A 27,406-nucleotide genomic window follows, 5' to 3' on the forward strand; every position below is an offset into this window, starting at 1 on the left:
ATGGTGAATCGGTCTTTTTAAGCTCTTGCGGTGGCTTTCTTGTTACGGAACAGTTATACATTGGAGACACTGGGGGTGTGTGTAATTGTTAGGGTTTGGGTTTTTAGGTGTTTTGTTTCCCATTGGAAGGTTAGCTTTGGTGGGTGTATTTTGTAGGTGAACACATTATTATTACTTTGATTGAACCCACAAACTAAGATTTATGAATATACACCATGGTGGTGAGTGTTCAAATGTGCTTGTTTTTGTCTTTCAGTTTTTTGGGTATTTGTGTTTAGATATAAAGGTTTTTTGGATGATAAGTGTACCAAATAGCTATAGTATATATCAATGGTAAACCTTATAACCCATTACTACATAAGGACTTGCATGAATTGAGAACAAACTCTGATTAAATAAAATAGTTATTCTTTTAAAATTTTGAATTAATTACGTGGATGGTTATGTCTCTATGTTTACATGTTTTACAAAATTGGACCTCAATCGATAAAATGTTAATAAATAAATATTTTATTTTTTTAAAATCCCAAATGTAAATATTAAATATTTGGTAAAACTATAAATTAATACTTACTAAAATATTTTGAAGTTAAGGATTGTCTGGTAAAAAAAAGAATCTATTTTTATTTTTTTTTTAAAACTTCAAATATATATTGAGTTTATATTTAAGTCTATCCATTACACTTAAGAGTTGAGGCAATGTATTCTTGTATTGCAACAATAAGTTGTGAAGAGTTGTTGCCGCTTGCAATGCTTCTTTCCGAGTGGCCGGCATCCACCATAATTTCTTTAATGTTTTGAACCTCATAACATTATTTTCACATGGATAATCCAACAATTCATTCATATCCATTTTGTGTCGATAATGCATTCCCGTAATCAAGTTCTCAAGCTCACGAATGCCTTCTTTAGAATTTACATCGTTTAAATCATTTGAGCTGGTTGGTTTAGTCGAACAAATTTTATAGTGTTGAAAGCAATTTGCTATGGGCTCTTGTTTCACATTCTCCAAGCCGAGACGACCAAATTGACGACATCTAAAACAGTAATATTTTCTAGGGAAGAAATATCCAATTTATAACCTTCTAAAATCTTACGATCAAACCTTTTACGGTAGTACATGTGAAAGGCTCTAATTATCCCAGCTCTTTAAATTAATAATTTATTATTATCGATATAATAATATTTTGCTAAATTATCAAATTATCCCGATCCCAACATTATTAATTTATAGAGGCTTTACTGTACATTGAAAATACATGTGTATGTTGAGACTTGAGATGAATAACCCAAACACTTCTGTGTCGCCCACCCCTTTCTCATGCCTACTTAGGGCTCCTTTTTCATGACTACAGCCAGCCTGTTGTTTTTAATTAGGGATGAGATTGGTACCATACCTTTTGCAATGTCAACCACGTTGTTCATATCAATTTGGTTTTATTGATTGATTTTCTTAAAAGCTGGTAGCTAGACCACTTGATCATGTGTATTTCAAACCGTACTAGTTTCGGTTTACAATTTATCTAGAAAACTAACTACAACAGTTGGGAAAATAAAATATTTGAATTGTGGGCTTTAGTTTTTGTACACTCGAGAATTGGGCCTCTCCCAAAGACAGTTCCGTAAATCTAAAAGGCTTGCTTAACCGTGGGCTTCAAAATGCCATTTGTGTTTTGCCATGTCCACTCAAGCGCCAGTAGTCACGACTAGAGGTGCACAAATCGGGTTCACCTTGAAAACCCGAACCGGTTCGGAACCGGTTTTTTTCACACCGGGTAGAAAATGAAACCGGTTCCAATCAGGAACCGGTTCGGTTCCCGACCAGAACCGATGCCCATAAATGCAAAACTTTTAGGAACCGGGTAGGTTGGAACCGGAACCGGTTTTTAAGTAAAAACCGGTTCCACCGGTTTTTTTTTTAAATTTAAACATTATAGCCGTTGAAATCATGAGTAACAAAAGTAATTATAAAAAAACAAATCAAAACTAAATATTAGTTGAACAAGTTACAAATAAGTTTACCAAAACAAATAATTACAACTCTTCTTCGTCTTCATTCTCGTCTTCACCCTCGTCTTCGTTATCGGAAGAAACCCCGTCCTCCGCCTCCTCATCATGAATATGACGCTCTATTGGTATTTCGTCTTCAAAGTTCGCCTTGTGTTGTACACGATCCACCGCATCCAAATGGTCCTTTAGGCAAATGCAAACCTCTAGAGACTCGGGAGTTAGTTTTGTTCTTCGCATAGATAACACCCTCCCACTAAGAGAAAAAACCGATTCGGAAGCAACCGTTGAGGCTTGTACGGCAAGCAAGTCACGAGCCATGGCGGATAGAATGGGAAATTCGTTTTGTTTACCTTTCCACCAAGCCAACAAATCAATATTGCGAATTTCGTCGACCGTTGCGCCCTCAACATAGTTTGCTCCACTATATCGACCAAGTTCGCTACTTGGTGTGTTTCCTCTTTGCCTCTTAGATGCCGATTCACGAATCCCATTCATCAAGTTTATAAGTGGGTCATTGCACGGCCTACCAGTTGTTGTTTTTTTCACAAAAGACGATCTCGTGCTTGGACCATACATTTGAAAATAATGGTCATAAAGGTCTTGAAGGTTTTTGTTGAACTTGTCCTTCGCTTCCGTCGACAACTTCGGGTCAATCTCGTGCATACCTAAGTTGTCGAATATTTCCTCAATCGTTGTTTCAACCCCATTAACATTCCAATAGGGGTTTAATGCGGCGGCACAAGTGAAGACCGGCGGTATGATTTCAAAATATTTTATGAACTTTTCTTTCATCACCGCAACAATATTTTCGAAGAGTTTGTTCTTCTCCGCAAAGCTTTTAAAAACACAAGACATATAGTACAATTCTTGCAAAACCCAACAACTAGTAGGGTAATAGACTCCCGATAATTTTGTTGTTGACTTTTTGAACACATCAAGATACTCCAACAAATAACCGACTTGGACCCAAACACTTTCCGGAAACATATCGGCCTCGCGTTCTTCAACAAGATTGTTATGAAAAGCTTGTAAAGTTTGGCGTTGGGCAAAAGCACACTTTAACATATGACAAGTTGAGTTCCAACGGGTTGGAACGTCCCAATTCGGCCCCAAATACTTTCTTTCAACCGACTTGCAATAGTTCTTATATTCAAGATGTCTTCTTTTACCACTTTTGAAGACATCTTGTAACATAAGTCTAAAGTATTTTAAATCATCACAAATGTGTTCATTGTCAAGACCTATTTGGACAACCAAGTTGATGATATGTGCAACACATCGGACATGAAAAAAATCCCCGAAACAAGGTGGTGAATATTTAATGATAAATTTTTCAGCCGCCTTAGTATTGTTTGAAGCGTTGTCAAACGAAATCGAAAATATTTTATTTCTCAAGTTGTAAGTCGTTATAACTTCATCAAGTAATTCAAACAATTTTTCGGCGGTTTGTGGGAACGGGAAGTTTTCAAAAGCGATGGTGCGTTTCATCAATTGCCATGTCACCGGATCAACCCAATGAGCGGTGACACATATGTATGATTCGGGCAACCCGTGTGGTGCCGACCAAACATCGGTAGTTAAACTAACCATGGCTTCTAAAGAATGAAAAGACTCGATTAACTCTTTTTTAGCACACTCCCACAACCTGATACAATGACGTCTTAAGGTAGTACGACTTACATGTGTGTATCTCGGTTGTAGAGTTTCGCGAATCAACGACGTCAACTCCGGGTCATCAAAGTGGTTAAACGGCAAACCTCGTTGAATAACGAACTTTGCCATTCTATCTTGAACTTGAGTCGTGTTGTAACGAAATAGTGTACCATCTTTACCCAAGTCAATTTGATCGGTCGCGCCAATCCCTTTCAACGCCTTGCAATATGGCTTCTCGATGTGCTTTCTCAAAGTAGAGTTGGAATCGTGCTTTAATATTGAACCACATAGTTTGCAACGAGCCTTTTGATAACCTTCGTCATCCACAATCAAATCCCAATTCTTCCATACGTCTTGGTTGCGGTTATGGTTGACTACCGTAACAACCCTTGGGTCCTCCGTAACAGGAACAGGGGCAACAAAAACACTCTTCTTAGCCTTGTTGTTAGTTTTTTTGATGGGTGCCATAATAATATTTAGGTGGATGGTCGGGTAAAGGAACGGGTTTGCTAAAGGAGTAGTATTGTAGTTTGTTTTTGAGTTTGGTGGTGAAACAAGTAATGGAAACAACTTATATATAGGTTTGGCCCAAAAACCGGTTCCAACGGCTATATTACCGTTGGAACCGGTTCCAACGGATATATTGTCTTAAAAACCGGTTCCAACGGCTATATTACCGTTGGAACCGGTTCCAACGGCTAATTGGTGTCTAAAAAATCCGGTTCCAACGGCTATATTACCGTTGGAACCGGTTCCAACGGCTAGTTTGACTTTTGTTTGACCCTTCAAAAAAACCCGTCGGAACCGGTTATTCCGGGTACGAACCAAACCGGTTCCAATTAAGAACCGGGTAGGAACCGGTTTGGAACCGGTACTGACATATAAATATTAGAACCGGGTACGATTTTCGGGTACAAAAATACCCAAACCGGGTATTGTTCCAACCGAGTTGGAACTGGAACCGGTTCCGGTTCGGTTCCACCGGTTAGGTTCCGGAACCGGTTTTTTTGTGCACGTCTAGTCACGACTAGAGGTGCACCAATGAGTTAACCTATAACCGGTTAATTTTCTAACTGGTTTTCTTTTGGCGGGAAATAACCAGTTAGACCGAGTAATCGGGTCGGGTACTAACCGGTTTTGATAAATTAATAAAAAAAATCGGTTAACCGGTCGGGTAATAATCGGTTAAAAACCGGTTTTAATAAAATAATAAAAAAAAATCGGCTAACCGGTTAGTAATTGGTTTCTGTGTGCACATCTAGTCACGACTCACGAGTAAAGCTATACAAAACCGGTTTTTTTTGTATATTCCAAACCGGTTCTGCCTAGAGATGAGCAATCGCCCATTTAATAAAATAGACGTAGCGACCGTACAAGTCAAATGTATGTTGTATTTAATATTGTCCGTTGTAAATTGTAGTGTTACACTTGTCATGTAAAGGCATGCAGTATGTATTGTAAAGTTATGAATTTTCTTGTAAAGGAATACAATCATCAACAACTTATAGATGTTTAAAAGCAGTGCTTTAGGTTGAATCAAGTATGAATGTAAATCTTAGTAAAGATTAATTTATAGAACGACCTTTTATCACTTGTGGTTTATGTTTTTTGCTTTTCTATAAATCTAACACTTGACCACCCTTATTACTATTGATTAATACTATTCTTTTGTAAAATTAAAAGTGGTATTTACACTTTGATATTTCAAGACCAAAGATTTAAAAGAGCAATAGACATCGTAAGGTTGTGTGAACGTCAACCACTGTTGGTATTTGCCCTTTGGTGTTATTGCCCACTTTAGTGGGAAAAAATTTTATAACATGTTTGAAATGAGATCACTATACTCGTACCGGTACCGAAAGTACCTGTACTAAAAATCAATAAAACTAATCACCAAATACCATACCTAATGTGTTGGGCTACACCGGTACATGTATCGGTATGATACCTGCTTTGGTACCACTTTGTCATTTTTTTTTCTTTTTTTTTCTTTCTTTCCTCCTTTTTTTTATTTCATTTTTTGTCAAATCTCTCTTGATCTTGGTATGGCAATAAATATTTTGTGAAAAATCAAGTGAAAAACAAAATGAAAGTATTCGCCCCTTGAAATATGTAACGTGGTCTCTATCAGCCCTTAATAAATTAACTAAAGATTTCATCTATAACAAAAGTTACAAGAATTTTTCTAAAAGTAAACAGAACAAAATTTACTGAATACTAGTTTATTTATAAATAATGACATGTTTATAATAAGATAATTTTCTTAAGACTAATACACTATTAAAAAAATACATTGTCAATTATCTATAGTTTAAGTGGCTATTTAGGGTGAAACACTCTAAAGTTTTAATTTAATAATGGGAGGTTTTAGGTTTAAATCTCATTTAAGAAAAAAAAATGGGGGGGGGGGGGGGGGGGGGGGTCAAGGGAGTTTTCTTACCTATCTATCTGTAGGTTTCTTCCTGTGAGTGTAACGGAGATGATCAGGTGGTTCAAGTAGACCGTCAGCGATCCAAGTTGGCCCTTTAAAAATTAAAAATAAAAACAATATTACACAAATTTCAGACCTTAAAGTTTACTTGCCCTATGTTTAAGACTGTATGTAGTGGATGAAGCTCTTATGGGGGTGTTTTATGCCATATGGCACCATGTGAGCATTGGGGGTTTTTTGTCGAAAATTGGTGTAGCGGATGGAGCTTATGTTATAAATCAACCAGAAGAGCTCAACCTAAAAGATTAGTCTAATGGGTAAGGGAACTCGCTTGGCTCATAAACCTCACATCAGTTGGCCATGTAAACGATGTGGGACAAGTCCAATACCTTGCAATGGTTTCACTTTGTAACAATAGACCTTATTTAAAGGTAATGTCCTCGTTGGCCACGACCACGTTGGTCACGGCTGGCTCACTTCAGGCCACCACTCCGAGCCCTCGTTGGTTACGGCTGGCTTCCTACAGGCCATCACTCTGAGGTTGGCTCTGATACTAATGCTATAAACCAAACATAATAACTCAACTCAAAAGACTAGTATAATGGGTAAGGGAACCCGTTTGACTTATAAACCCCACATCAGTTCAATCGATGCGGGACAAGTCTCATACTTTGCAATGTTTTCAGTATGTAGCAACCCCTCTAATGATTACCCAATTATTATAATTTAAATTAAATATAAATAAAATAAATGTGTGATTGGTTGGAGTTTGTGGGGCATTAATTTAATTGGTTGAACCATTTAAAGGAGGGATGCTTCTAAAAAGCCTCAACCCAAAAAGTCCCTTAAAAAGCCCCGAACGTGATATTTAGAGGCACTTTGGGGCTTTTTGGTAGCCAAAATAGGGATGAGATATTTTTTTCCCTAATACCCGTACGTGTCTAACTGTCTATTGGGTACGGATACCCAAATTTACTGATTTTAGGTACGGATACTTTTGGGTAAAGGTACGGGTACCGGTACTCGTTTAGAATATGTAGGGACTTTTATTAGGTTTCCAACACTCATGACTTTACGTTCAAGTAGAATTTTCAAAACCTAATATATATCGGAATCAGTTCCTTCTCGATCTATACGTGTATATTCATATTTTTATTTCATTAAATAACATGTATTAACTTTCTCTCTTGTTTTTTTATAGAAATTGAGGAAGCAATAAAAAGAAAAGGAAGATGGAAAGATGACTATCGAAGATTAAACGACGACTGTTAACTCTCTTTGCATAAGTTAATATTATTTTAAACATTTTTATTAAAAAAAATTTGGGAGACTTTGTATGTTTTGGAATTCATTACTTGACTATGAATGACTTTTATATTATGGTTTATTTCATTTTTAGTTTTAGCATTATGTTTTTGTTGTGTTATTAAGGTTTTGGTTGTGGTATTATAGATAATTGTTTATCGGTATTGCACGGTACCGATACTAAGTTTAATGGAGATTTTTAAACAAACAGAACAAAGTGGTACCAAAGCGAGTACAGTACTCGAAAGTACTTGTACCCGTACCCGCACTATACAATTAGGTACGTATACGGGTATTCAGATTTACTGATATTAGATACGGATACAGGTACGAATACAAGTACGGTACCAATCTAATCTATAAACCAAAACGCCCCGCTACAGGGTCCAGTCCAAGTGCAACTTTTAAGTACTAAACTCATAAGCACTACATGGGCCTAGTTGTAAGCCCACCATCCTTTAATCTTCATCAACCTCCAAAATTTCCAAAAACCTCTGGAGATTTAGTTTTTAATTTCTTTTATTTTTATATTGTTATTATTATTCTTTCATTGACAAAAATACTATATAAGCTCTTCACCTTAAACCCTAGTTCCAAATATTTATTTATTTTCCAAGATTTCTTTTTCTCATCAGCAGCAACTGTTTTCCTCATTCACCGATTGCTGCCGCCTCAAGGGTTCGTTTTTCTTCACTCAAAACTTTCATCTTTACGCCAAAACTTAAACCCTAATGGGTTTTTATTATCTAATCACGATCCACACGTTTCTTGATTCTTGTTATTGTTTTTATTATATACCCATTTGAAATCGATTGGGGTTTCTTAATTAAATCAACCCAATTTATCATTGTTGATATGTTTGGATTGCAGAATGTGAATTCTTGTTATTGTGATGGCGGCGTGTTTGCTATTGTATTGTTTTATGTTCATGATTTAGGGTTTTATGAATGAAAGATGAGATTTTTAGATGTTTTACGGTTTTTGTTTTGTTTGAAAATTAAACCCTAATTAGGTATATGAAACAGGGGATGCTTTAGATTTGGCATTGTGTTTTGAAAGTGATTGTCTGGTAATTGATGTTGGCTATATGATTATTTAGGGTTCCGAATCTTATAATTTTTTTTAGATGACCGCTTTGGCAAAATAAGTCGAAACACTCTCTGTTGCATCTAATTAATTGATTATCTGTTTAACAGTTTGTGTAAAGTAAGGCTAATGTAACAAACTTTATATTCAAAAAATATAAATTGGAATTTAAAGTTTTATCTGGTCGTTGTTACATACGGTTATCTGGTTAACATTTTGTTTGAAGTATGGCTAAAGTAGACGCTTTATATTCGAAAACATATTAAATTGCAATTTGAAGTTTTATGCGATCGTTGTTACGTCTGATTATCTGATTAACGTTTTGTGTAAAGTAAGGCTAAAGTAGCAAACTTTATATTCAAAAACATATTAAATTGCAATTTGAAGTTTTATGCGATCGTTTTTTAATCTTGCAGAAGTTTTTGTATTGATGGCTAACCCTACAAACAACAGCGAATCCCCTAAAGTGGATTTGCAAACAAGCAGCAAACGTAGGCGAAAGAAATCGATAGTGTGGGAACACTTCACAATTGAAACAATTGATGCGGGATGCACGCGCGCTCGTTGCATGCAATGCAAGAAATCATTTGCATATATTTCAGGGTCAAAATTAGCAGGCACCAGTCACCTCAAACGACACATTGCATTGGGAATCTGCCCCATGAGCCAAGTCAATAATAAAAGTGATCAAATTGTCCCTTTTACCCCCCTTCCCATTAATATCTCGCAAGATGATAACGTTTTTTCAAGAAAACGCTCAAAAATTACTTCCGGGTCAACAAGTTCCCCCTTTCATCATGATATTGCGAAGATGATTATTATGCACGAATACCCGCTTACAATAGTCCAAAATGCTGCCTTTTTGAAATTTGTAAAATCTTTTCAACCTGAATTTCCTGCTTTGTCCCTTGAAGCTATTGAACGGGATTGTGTGGGATTGTACCAAAGGGAAAGACAACAACTTTTGAATCTGGTTAGTAGTATTCGGGGTCAGGTTAATCTTTCTCTCGACATGTGCGCCACGGATCAAAGTGTCGGGTATGTTTTCATAACGGGTCAGTTTGTAGATGATGACTGGAAATTGCACAGAAAGATTCTTTCTGTTTGTTTATTACCGTTTCCTGATTCGGAGTCTGCTTTTAGTCATGCGGTTCTCTCTTGTGTTGCTGATTGGAACTTGGAGAACAAGTTACTTGGGGTTACTCTTGATGAAACGTTTGCAAATAAAGCGGTTAGAAAGAATTTAGAACATTTACTTTCTGTTAGAAACCCGTTGATTGTTAACGGGAAATTCTTGACCGGGAGTTGCTATTCTCGGATTTTATGTCATCTTGCTCAAGATGCATTAGGGGTAATATCGGAAACGGTTAAAAAGGTTCGCGATAGTGTAAAGTATGTTGTGACGGTTAAATCTTGTCAAGAAAGATTCAATGATATTAGAGTTCAACTTCAGGTACCGAGTGCAAAAAGTCTTATACTTGATGACCAAAGTCAATGGAACACAACTTATTGTATGTTAGTAGCTGCTTGTGAATTGAAAGAGGTATTTTCTTGCTTGGATACTTTTGACTCAAATTACCGAATTATTTTTACAATGGACGAGTGGAAACAAGTGGAGATTCTTTGTACATACTTGAAACTTTTACTTGATGCAGCGGATATTTTAACGGGCCCTACGTATCCAACTGCAAATGCTTTTTTTCATGAAGCGTGGAAGATACAGCTCGAGCTTAAAAACGCGTCCGTGAGCGAAGACGCGTTTGTCAAACGGTTGACCAGGCCAATGCACGAAAGATTTAATAAGTACTGGAAAGATTGCTTTTTGATCTTTTCTATTGCGGTTGTGATGGACCCCAGGTTCAAAATGAAGCTTGTTGAGTTTAGTTTTACAAGAATTTATGGTGAGGATGGGGACCACTGGATTAAAGATGTTAGTGTCGGTGTTAACGAACTGTTTCTTAATTATGTTGTGAAAATGCTTCCGCCACCAACTTTTTTTGTTAACGGAAATGAAGGGTTTGAAGAAGAAACGATTCTTCATTGTGAAATTGTGAAAACAGAGTCTGAAAATGAAATATTTCTATCAACAAGTGACGAGCTTTCGGATTTTGATGTTTTTCTATCGGGAATTTCGAATCAAGGGAATATGAAAACGGAACTTGATCAGTATTTGGAAGAATCGGTTTTACCCCGGATGCAAGAATTTGATGTTTTGGGGTGGTGGAAGTCAAACCGAAAAAAGTATCCAACTTTATCAAAATTTGCATCTGATATATTATCCATACCCATTTCTACAAAGTTTCAAGATTCGGTTTTTGACATAAAGTGTAATAAGATGGATAGATATCGGTGCTCTTTAAAACCGTCAACTGTTGAAGCACTTGTTTGTGCAAAAGATTGGATGCAAAATGGATTCTCTGGCTTGGATCGCTCACCGGACTTTTCATCATCGAGTTCTGCAAGTTTGTTTGTGAAAACTGAGTTATAGTTTTTTATTTTTTTAGATGTGAAACACAAGGGGTTTTGCAGGTGCTTTTATAATATCTTTCGAGTAATAGACACATTCTAATTCTTTCTTTAACATTTTATTGTTGAAGAGAAGTAGGTAATAATCGTTTCCCTTGTGACGTTTCTAAACATGATTATACTTGAGTATGTGGTATGATGTAAATCCTTGGGGTTCTTTTTGTGTTTCTACTATCTTGATATTTGTCTGGTGTATGCATGATGTTTCAGCACAGCTATAAAAGAGTCAAAAAAGAAATAACACCTTTCAGACTGACATTGGTTGAATTGCTGTTTTTGTGAAAATGGAATTTGTTTAATGTGCCAAATGATGTATCATTTTGGCTGGCAAGTAAAGAGACTGTTTTATGTACCAAACCAGGCTTTAGGGAAAACAAAAGTGATAGAATTGGAGCTATTTTCTGGATTTAATTCATATATCCCTAAAGACTAAAACAGCCTAATAAAGAAAGTGACAAAGGAAGCAAACTACCACCAACACCAATTATTTATCATAATCAAGTAGTGTCTGTGTAATTAAAAAGATTGATACGTTTACAAATGTGGTTGAAGTATTGCATTTAGTGGTTAAAGTATGCATAAAAAATTAGACAGTGACATGGTTGTGTGTTTTTTTAGAACAGCGACTTTCTTGTGTGTAAGGTTACGAAAACGATAGATGCCATATAATAACTGGGTCACTCAACTATGTCATTTGACGATAGAGGTCACACAAACATGTGATTTGGTTTTAAATAGTCATATCCTCCATTAAAAAATCTTTTTTTTTTCAATGTGAATCACTACACTATGTGGTTTGGTGTAACATAATCGTGTATTTCCTGGCTTAAAAAAAGTTGTAAAGGAGACGCTGATCCACCTCTAAGGAGATGATCGAGCGTTTATAAAGACGAAAGTAGAATGATAAACACGAAAGGCGTTTATAATTTTAACATTTTTTTGCCGCTGGTGCGCTATGATAACTATAGAGTACTTCGCCTCTTCGGGCTTGCCCGCTGTTGTTGGTTACATTAATCATTCATGTTTAAACATTTTTCTAGAAACCAAATTAATTGCAGAAGTTCAAACTTTCACATGTCAAAACCCAAGCTTGTTTAAAACTAATTTGTGTGCAACACTTATGTAGCTTCAGCCTTGTTTAATTTATTACATTTATTATAACCAAAACAGAGTTCATTTTCTGTAAAATTATGTGTATTATTGAGCTGTAAGTTAACGACTTTTCACTATTCAACTTGGAGGATGTGCATCACAAAGTTGTAGCAATCGCTAGTCGAGCGGTGGGGTGGGGTGGGGAATAGTGATTAATCAGCACCTAGTCGGGATTTTTACAACCATATTTGTGATACGGTTTGAATTATACAGTCCTCTAAATGAAACGAGGTCAACTGTGCAGTTAAACTACAAGAAAGCAGAATAAGCAAGAATTGTGCATTTAGCAAAACAACATCAAATAACCTGACTTCAATTCACTTGTCAATCTACACTTCATTATAAGAAAACATAACAAAAGCATAATAACCATACCATAACTTTCAGTAACTTCAATTAGTACCAGAATCAATAAGCACAGGAAGCCGGCAATGCAGACTAATCGACTTATCGGTTTGTCTTGTCCCCGGAACAAAGAACTGAAACACCACAGTCAAACAAGCACCCTGCTGAGCAATCCCATAAAACGCACAATCCGGTTTCGCTAAATGACACTGAATCGACTTAAAGAAATGCTTCACGCTAACTTGCACGCTCATCCCATCCCCTTTATCAACCGCCCTTTGCGTCCGCGTCTGAGCTGTCAAATTCTCATCTCCAGCCGGGACCCGCGCCTGCTCCCCTATCACCTTCAGCTTCCTAAACTCAGCCCCAAGCGTAATCAAACTAGTCGAGATTTGCAAATGCAAGTCACCGTATTTAGTTATGGAAACATTTAAAACATCACCAACGTGTTTCATTCGGTCGACAAACGACTGCAGCTGGTTCATATCAGGAACTTGGACTAGCGTTTGTGGTAAATCCTGAGCCATGTCGAGAGCCGACTGGAGTTCAAGAACATCGGCTCTGGATAACGGTTTGGATATCGGGACATCTTGAATCACAGCAGATTTATAACCTTTGGTTTCAAACGTCAAAAACGGCATGGGCTGGCTTGAATACGGCGGTAGCTTTTTAACCAGCTTAATTTGGAGTCGGTTGGCGGTGGCGTCACCGCCAACGGAGCCACCAAACTCGGTGTAAATCGTGAGAACGCTACGCAGTGCTCGGTGGAGGAGGGAGAGGTCGATAGTGAAGGCAATTCGGTCATCGTTTTGGCTGGAGATTCGGTAGTCGTCGAATAAGGCTTCTTTTTGAAACTGAGCAATCGATTGGATTCCGTCACCGTTTAACAGATTGTGAAGGAAGATTGCGTGGTCTCGGGTTAGGTACAGGTGGCAGATTTTGCCCATTTTATCTAGGGCTTGTAAGAAGCGTTTCTCCAGAAGGTTAATACCATGATCAGTCAGAAAGGCTTTAAACTTCATTTTCTATAAATGTAATTAAAATGTTCAAGTTCTAGAAGATCTTCAATCTGTGAATATTATTATTAAGATCATTGTATCAGTCTAAACCCTAAATATTATATAAACATAAACGGATTATACTATAAGCAATTAAATTAAATACAGAAACTAATAAGTAATAATCATAACACTAGATAATAATCGTGACACGCAGATTTGAGAGAAATAAAGATTAAAGAGTACCTTGAGCTTGATGACTGGAATTGAATTGGAGGGAAAGCATCCCGCCTCTATTAAGGGTTAACTTTTTCGGTATCATAGTTTGATCTTTTTTTCATTCGGAGCTATTGTTGTGTCATTTCTATTTTTTAACTCGTTTTCTTATCGGTGGATTGGCTGGAGTTACATTGATTGATTTTAAAAGAAAAAATGTACGTTGATTAACATGGCGTTTAGTTTCCACCAAACCTGATTAAAAATGAAGGTTACCAAAGACCGGTTGGTCCAACGGTAGCTCTATGACTTTTTTTATGGGAGGTCATGGATTCGAGTTTCGCATGGATCAATAATGGATCATTATGTTTTCGGGTTGAGACAGAGAGTGGGCCGAGTCACCACGCTCTGCTCTTTAGACGGAAAGGTGATCTGTTTGCTAAGGTGATCCTAGGTGTCTGGGCCTTTATTGTTCAAAAAAATAATGAAGGTTATTAAATGTTAGTTAATGGAAAATTCTCAGGTTTAAGGGGCGGTTTCCTTGCCCACCCGAGTAGACGGAGTAGTTGGGATGTTTTGGTTGACTTGAGATGACATTATCCTATTTCTTAATTTTTGACCGAGTACTTGGGTACACCACCCTTAAATTGAGTAGTTTTGGGTTGTTTTGAGGTGGTACTATACTATTAATTGTGGTTCATTATCTTTTAACGCCATTAAAATAATTTTAGAGATTATCATTAGTAATGACAAACTGAGAATCTTTTACAGGTAGTGAAGTAGGAAATAAACCAGATCTCAACAACACATTTACAGGTAACATGAGAGACGGTTAACACCACCATTAACATTTAAGAATCAAACACATATTTAGGAATCTGTAAGCTCCCATTCAAATGACGCAGATATAGACATAAGTGCATATTAAACATCAAAAGTGTACAGGAATGGGGCAGAAATACCCTTTGCCAAATGAAAGAAAGCAATGGTTGTATACAATTCCTATTCATGTCTTATCTTCAATATTATGAACTCTACTTAAGCTTTCTTCAAATGTCTGCAAGGCAACCTTATAATGATCCAATGAGATCGCACCTTCTTCCACAACTTGCAACGCGCTTCTGTATAACTGATTAAACCACTCGACCGTATCTGTACCATCATTATTATTAATCACATCATGATCTGGAACATATAACCGCTTGTAATCCCTTTTCCATCTTGATAAAATGTACTTTGAAGGAATCTCTTCAACCCCATTAAAATTAAGCACACATAAAGCATGCCTACATAAATAACCATTGAAATTAAAACAGCTGCAAATGCAGCGTACATCAGCCGCCCCTCGGTTATACAAAACTTCATAATCCTTAATCTCCCTCCGGTTTTCACCTGTTAAAACGCGTTCTTTCACCAAAAAGATAATAACGGGCCCGTCAACATGCAACTGTGTGGTACTGAAACACGAATACATCTCTTCAACTTCGGTTTGAAATTTCTTGAAAATTTCCCGTGTGTAAACTTTTGAGAGCTGTAACTCGAATGAGCATCTTGTTTGCAGCGCCGGTAATGCGTTTCTTGATTCCATGTCAGCATTTGCTTCTTCTTTGTGTTTTTTATGTAACGCGAGTTCATATTTGTCAAGAAATTCTTTTAATGGAGTTTGTTTGTGAATGTATTTATGAAAGATTGGTTGGGGTGTGTCACCAGGAGCCATTCCAGCAAAAGATGCGTCTTTTAAATATACTGGGGCCCACCAGGCCCGATCTTCATATAAAGACCGAAGCCACTCGTTGTCACCGAGCCCAAACCGTTGGATCATGAAAGCCCATGAGCTTTCAAAGTCATACGGTTTTAACGTCTCGTAAGCTGCTTTAACCATAACCTTTCTAATTGCATCATAGTTTTTTAAGCCTCCTAACTTCTCGGGAACCTTTTTCATTATGTGAGACAAACTAAACCGATGATGGGATTTGGGGAAAACTTCCAAAACTACCCTTTGCAAGATCTTACACCTATCTGTAATTATGGTCTGTGGGACCCGCCCAGATGTGCTAATCAACCATGATTTCAAAACCCATAAATAAGACTCAGGCGTTTCACCTGAAAGCAAACCGCAACCCAATAACACGGATTGACGATGATGATTCATCCCGGTAAACGTGACAAGCGGGATCTCATATTTGCTTGACAAATATGACGTGTCAAAATAAACCACATCACTAAAGTAACCAACCGCAGCCCTACACCTGGCGTCTAACCAAATCATATTCCTTAAACGCCCCTCATCGTTAACATCCATCAGGTAAAAGAAATTAGGGTTAGTCAACTGCATACGGAAGAGGTAATTATAAATAGCTTGTGCATCACCTTTCTTCAGATTCAACCGATCAGGATGATAAAGAACAGACAAAGAACCTAACTCCCGACCGCTTGAATGTGAATTTCCGTTATTACCCCTTGAATCAATCACAAGTGCTTTATATAGCTTTAAAGTTCGCCCTTCTGCATCAGAATCTGACTGCACTATCTTCTTGATGGATTTGTGAGCCTTCACACCGAGTAAATGGTTATGATCAAGTGTAACTTCTAAAATCCTCCATCTTCTAGAATCCACTAACCTCATCCTCACCATTGCAGGACAACCGGTTCGTGTTTCTTTTCTTAAGCGGTTCACATCTTTTATTCTCTTAAAACCTTGGCTGCTACAACATAAAACCGCGCCATATTTCTCTCTGCTGTTTCTTTTAAACCACGAGTTCTTCACACGTACTCGAAAACCAGATTCCCGAGCATAACAATTATAATAATTGTAAGCATCATCATACGACTCGAACTCCATCCCTACAGCAGGTGCCACAAAACCTTTTCTGACTTCCGGAAATCCGTTTTCCGGCAGACTATTATCGACATCTTCATCATTAATCAAATGCTTGCTGTTAGGAGATACTTCTTCCATCTAAATCAAATCACACAATTACCAAACAGTCTTAACTTTTAAACCCTAATCTACATAAACAAAACAAAAAAAACAACATTTTTCGGTGTAATTTTTCACATCATCATCGTACTCAGTAAATCCCACCAACAGCAAAGCTATGGTAGGGTCAGAGGAGGGTAAGAAGTAGACAGCCTTACTTACCTCTACCCCGTAGGAATAGAGAGGCTGCTTCCGGTGAGACCCCCGGCTCGATAGTAGTCTTGCGTCAAGCCTTGGACATAAGGCACATACACTCAACCATATCGGCCGATTAGTGCATGTACCCTTGTCTTTCGGCTGCCAACGCCACCACATGATACCTGATTAACATTCCGCCACTTTTAACGTTATTTTCACTAAATTAGTAAAATATCGTCAAAATTAGTGCAATTTCACTTTTGCCCCGAGGGGCAACACAATATACTTTATATGCGCATACCGCAAAAGGGCGTTAACGAGTGCATTTTTCCACATACATTGACTAAAAATTGGTCAGAAAAAAGAAAACCCAAATGGGTGCATTATTTAGCAACAAATACAAGCAAATGTTGGCAATTTTTGAGCAAATAACAAGAAAACTGAATACATGAGATATGTAATTCACCGAAAAATAGAGGCTTAATAGTTGTACAGCAATATATCACCTGGGTTAAATTTGATTGATTCATCAATTGACGCAAAACTGGATAGAATCTTGGCTTGGGTAAAAGATGATAGCAGGTGAACCAGTTATGAGATCGATCAAGGGTTAATCTTTTTGTGATCCAGATCCAGCGTGCATTGAGAAGTTTGTTCACGTACCGGAAAATCAAGGACGGCGAAGCATTATTATATTGAATGAAATTGAAATTGAAATTGAAATTGAAATTGAAATTGAAATTGGGGGTTTCTTGACAAACTGGAGCCCTAGACACCGTGGACATGTGTATACCCGACAGGTAGACCCGAAGTCAGTGGGTTTGCCCCATACCTCCAAAGTAATTACCCGATAGAAACCGAATGGGTTTGGGTTGGCTTTTGTAACAAGATTTTATAATTGGGTATAGAGTTGGGATTACCTAAACTCGTCTCAATCCCGATCCATTATTACCCCCTGAAAAATTGTCAATTTTGGTTTATGAATAGTAGCGCTTGAGTCGTTTAGGGGCTATTTGACAATTTATGTGCCAGTAAACGGCGAGTCAATAAAAAACCCGACTGGGTATGAGACCTTGAGCCCATAATTGTTGAGCTAGTAGTGTTGTTTGGTTGGATCTATAGGACATAATGACTATTTTGTGTCGATAAAGTAGACCAACCAAAATGTCTTAATAAATTATAAGATCAACTAATCGATATTTATTTCCAACGACTCTAGTGAGTGAAAGTGGCAGCAGTAATGGCTTGCGATGTTACACGTGATGGCGACTGAGGTTGTGAACGGCCATGGAATTTGGAACAGGTGGTGCGGTGGTGGTTAGTGTGGCGAAGCTGGAAGAAATTGGTGACGGCGGCAAGTGTGGTTGTTTCTGCTAAGGGTTATGAACACAGGTGTATTGACAAATGGGTAAAATTGTTATTCATCGTCATTTTGAAATTTGCCCATTAAGGGGTTTGCTGATTGATTCATAGATGTCATTCTAGTTAACCAAATACACTTAATGTTGACCGATTCAAATGCATTCTTTTAATGGAATCATTAAGAGTACATTAGCCAAATGGACTCGTGAAGTTGGCGGCAAACCATTGGGTCCTACTGGAACATTGGGCTACCTCTCCTGGTATCATAAGCGACTTCTTTTAACCAAGTGTTTTTTTCGACGATTATATAGTCATTACCCTCCGTAGCAATTAAAAAAAATCAACTTTAGGGTATTAAAACTAAAATATATATATATTTAATTAACCCTTGTTAATACCAATTTCGTTATTTATTTGTACACCGTTTAGTCTTTCTCTTATCTGTTAGATACTCTTTACAAAATTGTAAGCGTGTCCAACAACTATTGAAAAGAAAAAACGGTTTCAACAATTAAAAAAATACAAAAAACAAAAATGTAGATTAGGTTCGCACAATCAACCAAATCTTACACAAATATACTATTTCTACAAAATTATTGTTAAATTAGGTGCATACCAAACTTAGTTAAACGCAGCGCGTTTGGTTACGGTACTGGAAAATTGTCGTACAATTTTAGTCGCGCTATAATTTTCATTTCAATCACCGAGTACCATAACTCCTTTCAGTTCTATATCGGTCAGGGATGGCTCAAGAGGGAGTCTTGTTCTCTCAAATTCCAAAATGAAAATGGTTCCATTTTTATTGTGGGTTTTACCCCCCCCCCCCCCACCCCCACCTCAAAAAAAAAAAAAGGATTGAGATAGCCTTGACATCGGTATTTGTTTATTTTTTGGGTTAGATCAATATAAAATGTGTGTTGGCATCCTTTATAATATAGGTATCAATGTCGGTATTCGTGTTTTGGTTTTCGATTATTTTTATTATTTTCAATCATTGTGAATTTCCGATGCAACGCATGGATACGTTTACCAGTTATCAATAAAAGGGAATAGCATATTTTGAAACCGTTTATTACAATTTAATTTAATTTATTTTATTGTGTTATATGGTTTTTCTAGTATTATCTGGGAAACATGGAATGGGTTTAGCATCAAAATGATTCTCCGGTAGGTTATATTCAAGGAAGATGGCGCATTGGTGTCAAAAACTCGTATGGGTATATCCAAGGCACGCATCTCAATACATACAGTGATACAGATCATTACCCCATCATTTTAAGTTTTTGACTTTTTTTTTGGTTAAAAAATATAATAAAACAAAAATAAATAAACCTTTTTCTTTCAAAAAAAATTAAAAATATATTAAATATTATTATAGGAAATCTTTAGTTAAAAAATTAAAAATATATGATAGGAGGCTTAGGTTTTCCGGTAGAAATCCAAGTTCGATTCTCACTTGTGTCACTTTTTGGTAGATTGTGACAATGAATGATTTGAGCTAAGCTTTGCAAGGTTGTCAGTTTGAATCCCGAGTTAGTGAGTTCTCCCCCCATTAAAGAGATCATTCAAGGATACATTGAGTCTCTTGGATTTCACGTCATAACGTCTATACCCGGACTGAGCAGATCCAAGAGAGACACAAATGGTTTCCTTGGGGACAATCTCTCCCTTAACTGCCAAGGAATATGAACAAAAGACGTGCATCCAAACACTCGAAAATGCCTATAGTACTGCTCCAGTAAGAAGTTCGCGAGGTGCCGTTTTGTGGACCCGGGGAGACTGTCAAGTGGCAGCTGGCAGAATGATCTCCCAGGGGAACGCTAAAGTCAAACTCTGAAGCCAGCGTGGACCTGATTAAGACAGCACAGTTTGGCCAGGTTGGAGCAACGGAGCTCTCCAAATTTGGAAAGTCATGTGAAGACCTAGCACACAAGAAAGTCGCCGTTAAAAAAGTCTTATTATATAAAACACACGCATGTTGTCGTTTTCGTATTTGAATTATTATTATTATAATTTATATAAGTGGAAATTGACCGAGCTACTTGCGAGTCTATAAAGCCCCGCTCATTAAAACTCAAGTCGGGCATAACCTAGAGCATCTTTAACCTATATTACATATAATAATCTATATAGGCACTATGTAATAAATAAAGGTCCTTCATGTCACGTGCTACTTCTATATTTATTTTTATAATTTTTTATCAGTTATCTCTATTATTGATTATAAATCTATGATTTTAATTAGGGGTGTTCATGGTCCGGTTCTGATGGTTTTTGGGTCAAACCGTAAGCCAAACCGTTAGTACGGATTTTGCTAATAAAAAACCGAAGCCAAACTGCTGAAAAAATAAAGACCAAACCGAACCGAACTATTACTAACGGTTTAGCTCCGGCCGGTTTCACGGTTTAGGCTTTAATATGATGTTGTCAAAAACTTAAACTCTAATTCACAAGTTCAGATTTCAGACTGTCCAAAAATAAAATAACCAAAATACAAGTTCCCCATAATTAATCATATTGTCCAGAATTTAAGCCTAGAACGTGACGGGATACTGGACTTTTAGTAAAGTTGGGCTAAATTACACATTAGCATCTTATAGTGGGCTAAGACAAGAAGCCTAATTTTTAAAACATATGATATATTATAAGTAATTATATAAACCTAATATAAAAAAATAAAATTCATATATAAATAAATCCTTTGTTCCAGTCCGGTTTTTTACGGCCGGTTTTCAATAAAACCCGCAAGCCAAACCGTTCATTACGGTTTGAAATTTTGAAGCCGATCGACCGAATGTAAAAAAAAAAAAAACCGACCGCAAAGTCAAACCGATGACCGGCTTGAGCGGTTTTGCGGTTTTAAACCGATTGCTGAACAACCCTAATTTTTTAATAACATGCTTGTTTAAAATAATATGAATTATACTAATTAAATACATTTATTTTATAATACATATTATTTAAAGAAGCTTTGAGATCTAATTATTAAAATTTTTGTTTTCAATAAAATAGTAATGCAAGTTAAATTATATTAAATAGTTGTTAGGTTATGTTTCCGAGTTTCACTTAAGAAAAGAAAAGGAATAAAAGGGAGTATTGTGTTCACGGGTTTCATTTAAATAAATAAATGAAATGAAGGGAAGAAACCTTGTGTTCTCGAGTTACATCTAAAGAAAGAAAAGAAAGAAAATGAAAGTAAATAGGAAAATAATGAAGGCAAAAAATATATAATAAACGAACTTAAATCTTTAAAACAATCCAGAAGTTGAACTCGAGTTTTATATACAAGTCTCTAAAACTAGAAAAACTTTGACATATTAAAATGAACAAGCTAAGTAAGTCTTGTTAAACTTGTATTTCCCTTATTAACATAACAAATAAATAAACCTTTAATTTTAGAAAGACAACAAATAAAAAAAAGTAAGTAGTAAAAAGTTTCTATTAATATATAATTTTATCCAGAAGTAAAAAGATTATCATGAAAACCCTACAGTCGTTACCGTTGTCAATATATCCCACTATAAATTGAAATTGAATACACACTCTTCGTTCCTCTGCTTTACCTTACCTTACCCTAGCAGGATTATAGAATGGCGGCGGCGTTACTGTCAGATTTCGCGACGGAGATTATTATTCCGTTATGCGCCGTTATCGGTATCCTGTTTTCCTTAATCCAATGGGCGTTAGTCTCACGAGTTAAGCTCACGCCTAACGGACCGTCCAACAACAACAAAAACGGATTCAGTGACTCCTTGATTGAAGAAGAGGAAGGCGTTAACGAACATAACGTCGTCGTTAAATGCGCCGAGATTCAGAATGCCATCTCTGAAGGTTACTTAGTTAGTTAGTTAGATCTAACTGACTGACTGACGTTAATATTTTATTTTAACTTCGTTAAGTTTAATATGTTATTATTTGGTGACTAAAAAGGCAGTAATATTTATTGATAGATCTGGTAATGTATCTTTATATCTATTTAAGTTATTGCTTGTTTAGGTCATTTATTTGCTCAGTCTTACTGATTGATATAAGCATCAATAGTAGAAATAAGTATTAAATCATTTTACAGTATCCAAGTTTAGTTCTTGTTTTAATAAAGTCGCCATCACCTTTCTAGTTATAAAAACACTCGGGGTGCAAATGAGCTGAGCTGAGCTTGACTTTTTTTGACTTACAAGAGCTCGAGCTCAGCTTATTTATTAGTTATTAATTAACTTATTTGCATTTTTAATTAATTTCTTATATCTTAAGAAAATCTTAAATGGATGGATATAACCCTGTTTGAGTGTGCGTGTGTATAGTACCTTAAACGGGCCAAAGTTTAGCTCGAGCTTGGCAATGTGAAATTAATGCATACAGGTCTATAAGAGTTAAAAAGTAAATATATATACAAGGCTCGAGCTCGATAACTTGAAAGGTTGTTATTATTTAGTGAGATAGGCAGATAACTGTTGTGATTTTTTTTTAATTTTTTGTAATTGATCAAATTAAATGAGATAGGCAGATAACTTGAAAGGTTGTTATTATTTATTGAGTTTTTATTAGTATTTCCTACACTTTAGGTTAAACTTGTAAAGAAGAATCACTAAATAGTAGTCAAGTTTTATATTTGTTCTATATATGTCACTTAATACTTTTAACATTAATAAAAGTTTCACAAACTTGAGTGAATTTTGTGGTTAGGAAACTACAATAAATAAACTTACTGAAACAATAATCATCATGATGCATCTATAAATTAAATCTCCAAGATAATAACCTTTTGATTATAAAAGATCGTGATTTCTGCTAATTTTGTGTTCTGGTTCATTCTAAAACAACAGGTGCAACATCCTTTTTATTCACTGAGTATCAGTATGTGGGCATTTTCATGGTTGTTTTTGCAATCTTGATTTTTCTTTTTCTGGGTTCTGTTGAGGGGTTCAGCACAAAAAGTCAACAATGCACCTATAATGTTCACAAAAAATGCAAGCCCGCACTCGCCACTGCTTTGTTTAGCACCGTATCCTTCTTACTCGGGGCTATTACATCCGTCCTATCTGGTTTTCTTGGTATGAAAATCGCCACGTATGCAAACGCAAGAACGACACTTGAAGCAAGAAAAAGTGTCGGGAAAGCGTTTATTACTGCGTTTAGATCGGGTGCTGTCATGGGCTTTCTTCTTGCTGCAAACGGGCTTTTGGTTCTTTATATTACTATTAATCTGTTTAAGTTGTATTATGGAGATGATTGGGAAGGTCTTTTTGAAGCTATAACGGGGTACGGTCTTGGTGGATCTTCAATGGCTCTATTTGGAAGAGTTGGTGGTGGTATTTATACTAAAGCTGCTGATGTAGGTGCTGACCTCGTTGGCAAGGTTGAAAGGAACATTCCAGAAGATGATCCTAGAAATCCTGCTGTAAGTTACAGTTATAACTTATGGTTGTGTTCAGGTTGTCATGTTTAATCAGTTTAGTTAAAACTTAAAAGCCTTTATGTTTAACCAACACAGGTCAATCGACTAACCCATTCATGACCCATTTAATCCATGTTTTTACAACCCACCAACCCGATTAACGCATTTACAACTTGATTATTAACCGTCAACCAATTTAATGCGTTTAAACAAAATGGGCCGTGCTTAGGTTGCATGATTTGAAGTATATTGTGGATTAGGGTTGATGTCTTTGACACATAAAAAATTCTGAGTCGTTTGGATTGAACAATTTCCCGCAACCTGTCGCGATTGTACCTATAGAAAAATGCTAAGATAGATTAGTAGATTACTAAAGATTCCAAAATTTAAAATGTGGAGACCAACAAAACTTTCACTCATATTGATGAGAGAGAATTTCTTGGCAATTTTCTGTATTTTGTTTTGAAGATCGTGTTTTTAACAGTTTATGCTTGTTTTCAGGTAATTGCTGATAATGTCGGGGATAATGTTGGCGACATAGCAGGAATGGGATCTGATCTTTTCGGTTCTTATGCTGAGTCATCATGTGCTGCACTTGTGGTTGCTTCAATTTCTTCATTTGGAATCAACCATGAGTTCACAGCAATGTGCTACCCGTTGCTTGTTAGCTCAATTGGAATTATTGTTTGCTTGATAACCACACTTTTTGCCACCGACTTTTATGAAATTAAAGCTGTCAAAGATATCGAGCCATCACTAAAGAACCAGCTTATTATTTCAACCGTTCTTATGACCATCGGGATTGCAATCGTCAGTTTTATAGCATTGCCTTCATCTTTCACCATTTTCAACTTTGGTGTACAGAAAGTTGTACATAACTGGTAAGAAAAGTGTGATTAGTTGCAACTTGCAAGTTCCAATCTTTTTCATATTGGAGGTTAAAAACTTAAAAATCTGTTTGCAGGCAACTTTTCTTGTGTGTGTGTGTCGGTCTTTGGGCTGGACTCATCATTGGTTTTGTGACAGAGTATTACACCAGCAATGCATATAGGTATGCACTGTTTGTTATAGCTAATATGCCATTTTTTGTAAATGAACTGAATGTTAAACGAAGCGTTTTGAGAATTTGACGAGAAGTTTGTTTATTTAGAAAACGGATAGACGTGAACAAAATTTTCTGTTCATTTACTTAAACAAACGAACATGAAATCAAGTCTCGTTCTTTCATTTACGCATGATTTGTGTGTGTTCGTTCGTTTACGTTCATTTCGTTTTCATCTATTTAAGTTTGTTCGTTTACTTCGTTAATATATTCATTTAAAGATTTTAAGCCCATTTCAGGGTTAGTCTAGCTTTAGTAACTTTTTAGGCCCAACGCATTGTTGTTCACATTTACTATCAAGCGGTTTTAACACAGTTATGCTCGTTCATCTATGTTTAGTTATGTTCATTCATGAACCGTTCGTTTATACAGTTAACCAAACGAACATAAATGCACACGGAAGCATTCATTTTCTTAGTGAATTAACACAAACAAGAAAACCCTGTTCGTTTAATTGTTCATGCTCGATCAATTGTTTGGTTAAAGTAAAACGAATGAACACAGGCATTCTTCTTTCATGTTCGTTCGGTTTGTTTACAATCTTATTTACACAGATTGGTTCAAAGTTAATTGTGTATTATTGCAGCCCGGTGCAAGATGTTGCTGACTCATGTAGGACAGGAGCTGCAACAAATGTTATTTTCGGGCTTGCTTTGGGATACAAGTCGGTTATTATTCCTATATTTGCAATAGCTATCAGCATTTTTGTGAGCTTTAGCTTTGCAGCCATGTATGGGATTGCAGTTGCGGCTCTTGGAATGCTGAGCACCATTGCCACTGGTCTAGCTATAGACGCGTATGGTCCAATCAGTGACAATGCTGGTGGCATTGCTGAAATGGCGGGTATGAGTCATCGGATCCGTGAGCGGACTGATGCACTTGATGCTGCAGGAAACACCACTGCTGCCATTGGAAAGGTGATTATTATTATTATTATTATTATTTTGATATACTGGACGTATACATTGGTCAGTAAGTATTTAAAATTTTGATAACTTGCTGGATGACGAAAATGGCTTGGTTTTTTAGAAAGATGTGAATATCCTTGGCTTGATGTGGTATCAATGTGGTATAGGTTTAAATTTGTTTATAAATCTAGAGCCCTTTATGAGATTTATTGCATAACTAAAACGCCTATCGTTTTCTTGTGCTAGGGGCATTTTTGTATTCAGAATTTCAGATTTAGAAAAACCTTGATGGATGATGAAAATGCCTTACTATTTTTAGAAAGACATAAATGCTCTTGATATGGTGTCAACATGTAGGCTTAAAATTAAGTAAAATATAGGGCTATTTTTGTAGATTTGCCGAACACCTAAAATGCCTACTTTTTTCTTGTGTTAGGGGCATTTCTGTCATTTTAGGCACATACGAGACTGCCACCACTGGAAATGACGTTTTGGTATTTAGATGGCCCTAGTGTAACCTTTCTAGTATTTGTGTGACCTTACTATGTAACATGATACCGTTACTTCTATCATTTATTATATACAGTTATATTTAAATATAGTTTTATTGCATTCACAGGGATTTGCTATCGGTTCAGCAGCACTGGTTTCACTGGCACTATTTGGTGCATTCGTGAGCCGAGCAGGGATCCAAGTGGTTGATGTTTTGACACCAAAAGTGTTCATTGGTCTAATTGTTGGAGCTATGCTTCCATACTGGTTTTCAGCCATGACCATGAAAAGTGTAGGCAGTGCCGCCTTAAAAATGGTGGAGGAAGTCAGGAGGCAGTTCAACACCATCCCTGGTCTAATGGACGGCACCACCAAACCCGATTATGCCACGTGTGTTAAAATTTCTACCGATGCATCTATTAAGGAGATGATTCCACCAGGCGCTCTTGTCATGCTCACTCCTCTTATTGGTGGCACATTTTTTGGTGTCGAGACTCTCTCGGGTGTTCTTGCTGGCGCTCTAGTTTCTGGTGTTCAGGTAAGTGTTTTAAATGAAGCCATCAAAGCGATTTAACCTTTTTCTCATCATTTGACAAAATACATGTTTAAAGACAGTAGTGCCCGCATATTATCTTATCATGTTGAAAGACAGAATAAGTTGGAACACTTTGGGTGGTCTTTTGCATATATTGTCCGAACTTAAAATGAAAAAAAGTTTAATATTTAGGGTGGTCTTTGCATATATCATTCCAATCTCTTACAACCCTGTTTTGTTTAATTTAAACTTTCTTGTTGATTGGCTTATATCAGGTGGCGATTTCTGCATCAAACACCGGTGGTGCATGGGACAATGCCAAGAAGTACATTGAGGTGATTGATAATTATAACTTAAATATAGTGAAGCTGTTTTTATATTCCTGCTGCTAAAAAAGCTAACTTTTTTTTGTGAATCTTGATCAGGCTGGTGCTTCAGAGCACGCGTTGACCCTTGGACCGAAAGGGTCTGAACCACATAAGGCTGCTGTCATTGGTGACACCATTGGAGACCCACTGAAGGACACTTCTGGTCCATCTCTTAACATTCTGATCAAGCTCATGGCTGTAGAGTCACTTGTGTTCGCACCCTTCTTTGCTGCTCATGGCGGTTTGCTTTTCAAGCTTTGAGGGTGAGGATGTCTTATGTATCAGTGTATGTATGGCTTCTGTTTTAGGGGTAGTTGAGTATGAGTAGTAATTTTGACTGTGAGAAGAGAGTTTAGTTTTAAGAATGTTGTGTTAGTTTCTTGATGCTATTTTATTTCATAGCA

General features: G+C 36.7%; 4 protein-coding genes across 4 annotated transcripts; 2 read left to right on the forward strand and 2 right to left on the reverse strand.

Moving 5' to 3' along the window:
* The first annotated feature begins 7,954 nt into the window (after window positions 1-7,954).
* LOC143544613 (zinc finger BED domain-containing protein DAYSLEEPER-like) lies at window positions 7,955-10,973 on the forward strand. The gene is made up of 2 exons (XM_077036676.1): window positions 7,955-8,077; window positions 8,902-10,973. The coding sequence occupies exon 2, from the start codon at window positions 8,916-8,918 to the stop codon at window positions 10,971-10,973; it is 2,058 nt and encodes a 685-aa protein (XP_076892791.1). The 5' UTR covers window positions 7,955-8,077; window positions 8,902-8,915.
* A 1,582-nt stretch (window positions 10,974-12,555) lies between these two features.
* On the reverse strand, window positions 12,556-13,572 carry LOC143544617 (uncharacterized). The gene has a single exon (XM_077036679.1). It carries the CDS (start codon window positions 13,528-13,530, stop codon window positions 12,556-12,558), a length of 975 nt encoding a protein of 324 aa, XP_076892794.1. The 5' UTR covers window positions 13,531-13,572.
* Window positions 13,573-14,683: 1,111 nt separating this feature from the next.
* On the reverse strand, window positions 14,684-17,408 carry LOC143544614 (protein FAR1-RELATED SEQUENCE 6-like). Its single transcript, XM_077036677.1, has 2 exons — window positions 17,347-17,408; window positions 14,684-16,681 (listed from the first exon to the last, which is right to left on the reverse strand). Exons 1-2 carry the CDS (start codon window positions 17,368-17,370, stop codon window positions 14,729-14,731), a joined length of 1,977 nt encoding a protein of 658 aa, XP_076892792.1. The 5' UTR covers window positions 17,371-17,408; the 3' UTR covers window positions 14,684-14,728.
* Window positions 17,409-21,787: 4,379 nt separating this feature from the next.
* Window positions 21,788-27,281, forward strand: LOC143544612 (pyrophosphate-energized vacuolar membrane proton pump 1-like). Its single transcript, XM_077036675.1, has 8 exons — window positions 21,788-22,033; window positions 23,026-23,600; window positions 24,099-24,478; window positions 24,562-24,648; window positions 25,286-25,616; window positions 26,227-26,637; window positions 26,910-26,969; window positions 27,060-27,281. Exons 1-8 carry the CDS (start codon window positions 21,793-21,795, stop codon window positions 27,261-27,263), a joined length of 2,289 nt encoding a protein of 762 aa, XP_076892790.1. The 5' UTR covers window positions 21,788-21,792; the 3' UTR covers window positions 27,264-27,281.
* The last annotated feature ends 125 nt before the right edge of the window (window positions 27,282-27,406 follow it).

This window comes from Bidens hawaiensis, unplaced genomic scaffold (genome assembly GCF_021521415.1).
Source record: "Bidens hawaiensis isolate Kalapana, Puna unplaced genomic scaffold, B.hawaiensis_p1.1 tig00013629_1, whole genome shotgun sequence".
In the NCBI taxonomy this organism is placed as follows: Eukaryota; Viridiplantae; Streptophyta; class Magnoliopsida; order Asterales; family Asteraceae; genus Bidens; species Bidens hawaiensis.

Coding starts and splice junctions, on each gene's coding strand:
- LOC143544617 (XM_077036679.1), bottom strand. CDS start 13,530: ATGAAGTTTAAAGCCTTTCTGACTGATCATGGTATTAACCTTCTGGAG.
- LOC143544612 (XM_077036675.1), top strand. CDS start 21,793: ATGGCGGCGGCGTTACTGTCAGATTTCGCGACGGAGATTATTATTCCG. Junction 23,601..24,098: donor ATGATCCTAGAAATCCTGCT/GTAAGTTACAGT, acceptor GCTTGTTTTCAG/GTAATTGCTGATAATGTCGG. Junction 25,617..26,226: donor CCACTGCTGCCATTGGAAAG/GTGATTATTATT, acceptor TTGCATTCACAG/GGATTTGCTATCGGTTCAGC.
- LOC143544613 (XM_077036676.1), top strand. CDS start 8,916: ATGGCTAACCCTACAAACAACAGCGAATCCCCTAAAGTGGATTTGCAA.
- LOC143544614 (XM_077036677.1), bottom strand. CDS start 17,370: ATGAATCAATCAAATTTAACCCAG. Junction 16,682..17,346: donor ATCAATCAAATTTAACCCAG/GTGATATATTGC, acceptor GATTTGATTTAG/ATGGAAGAAGTATCTCCTAA.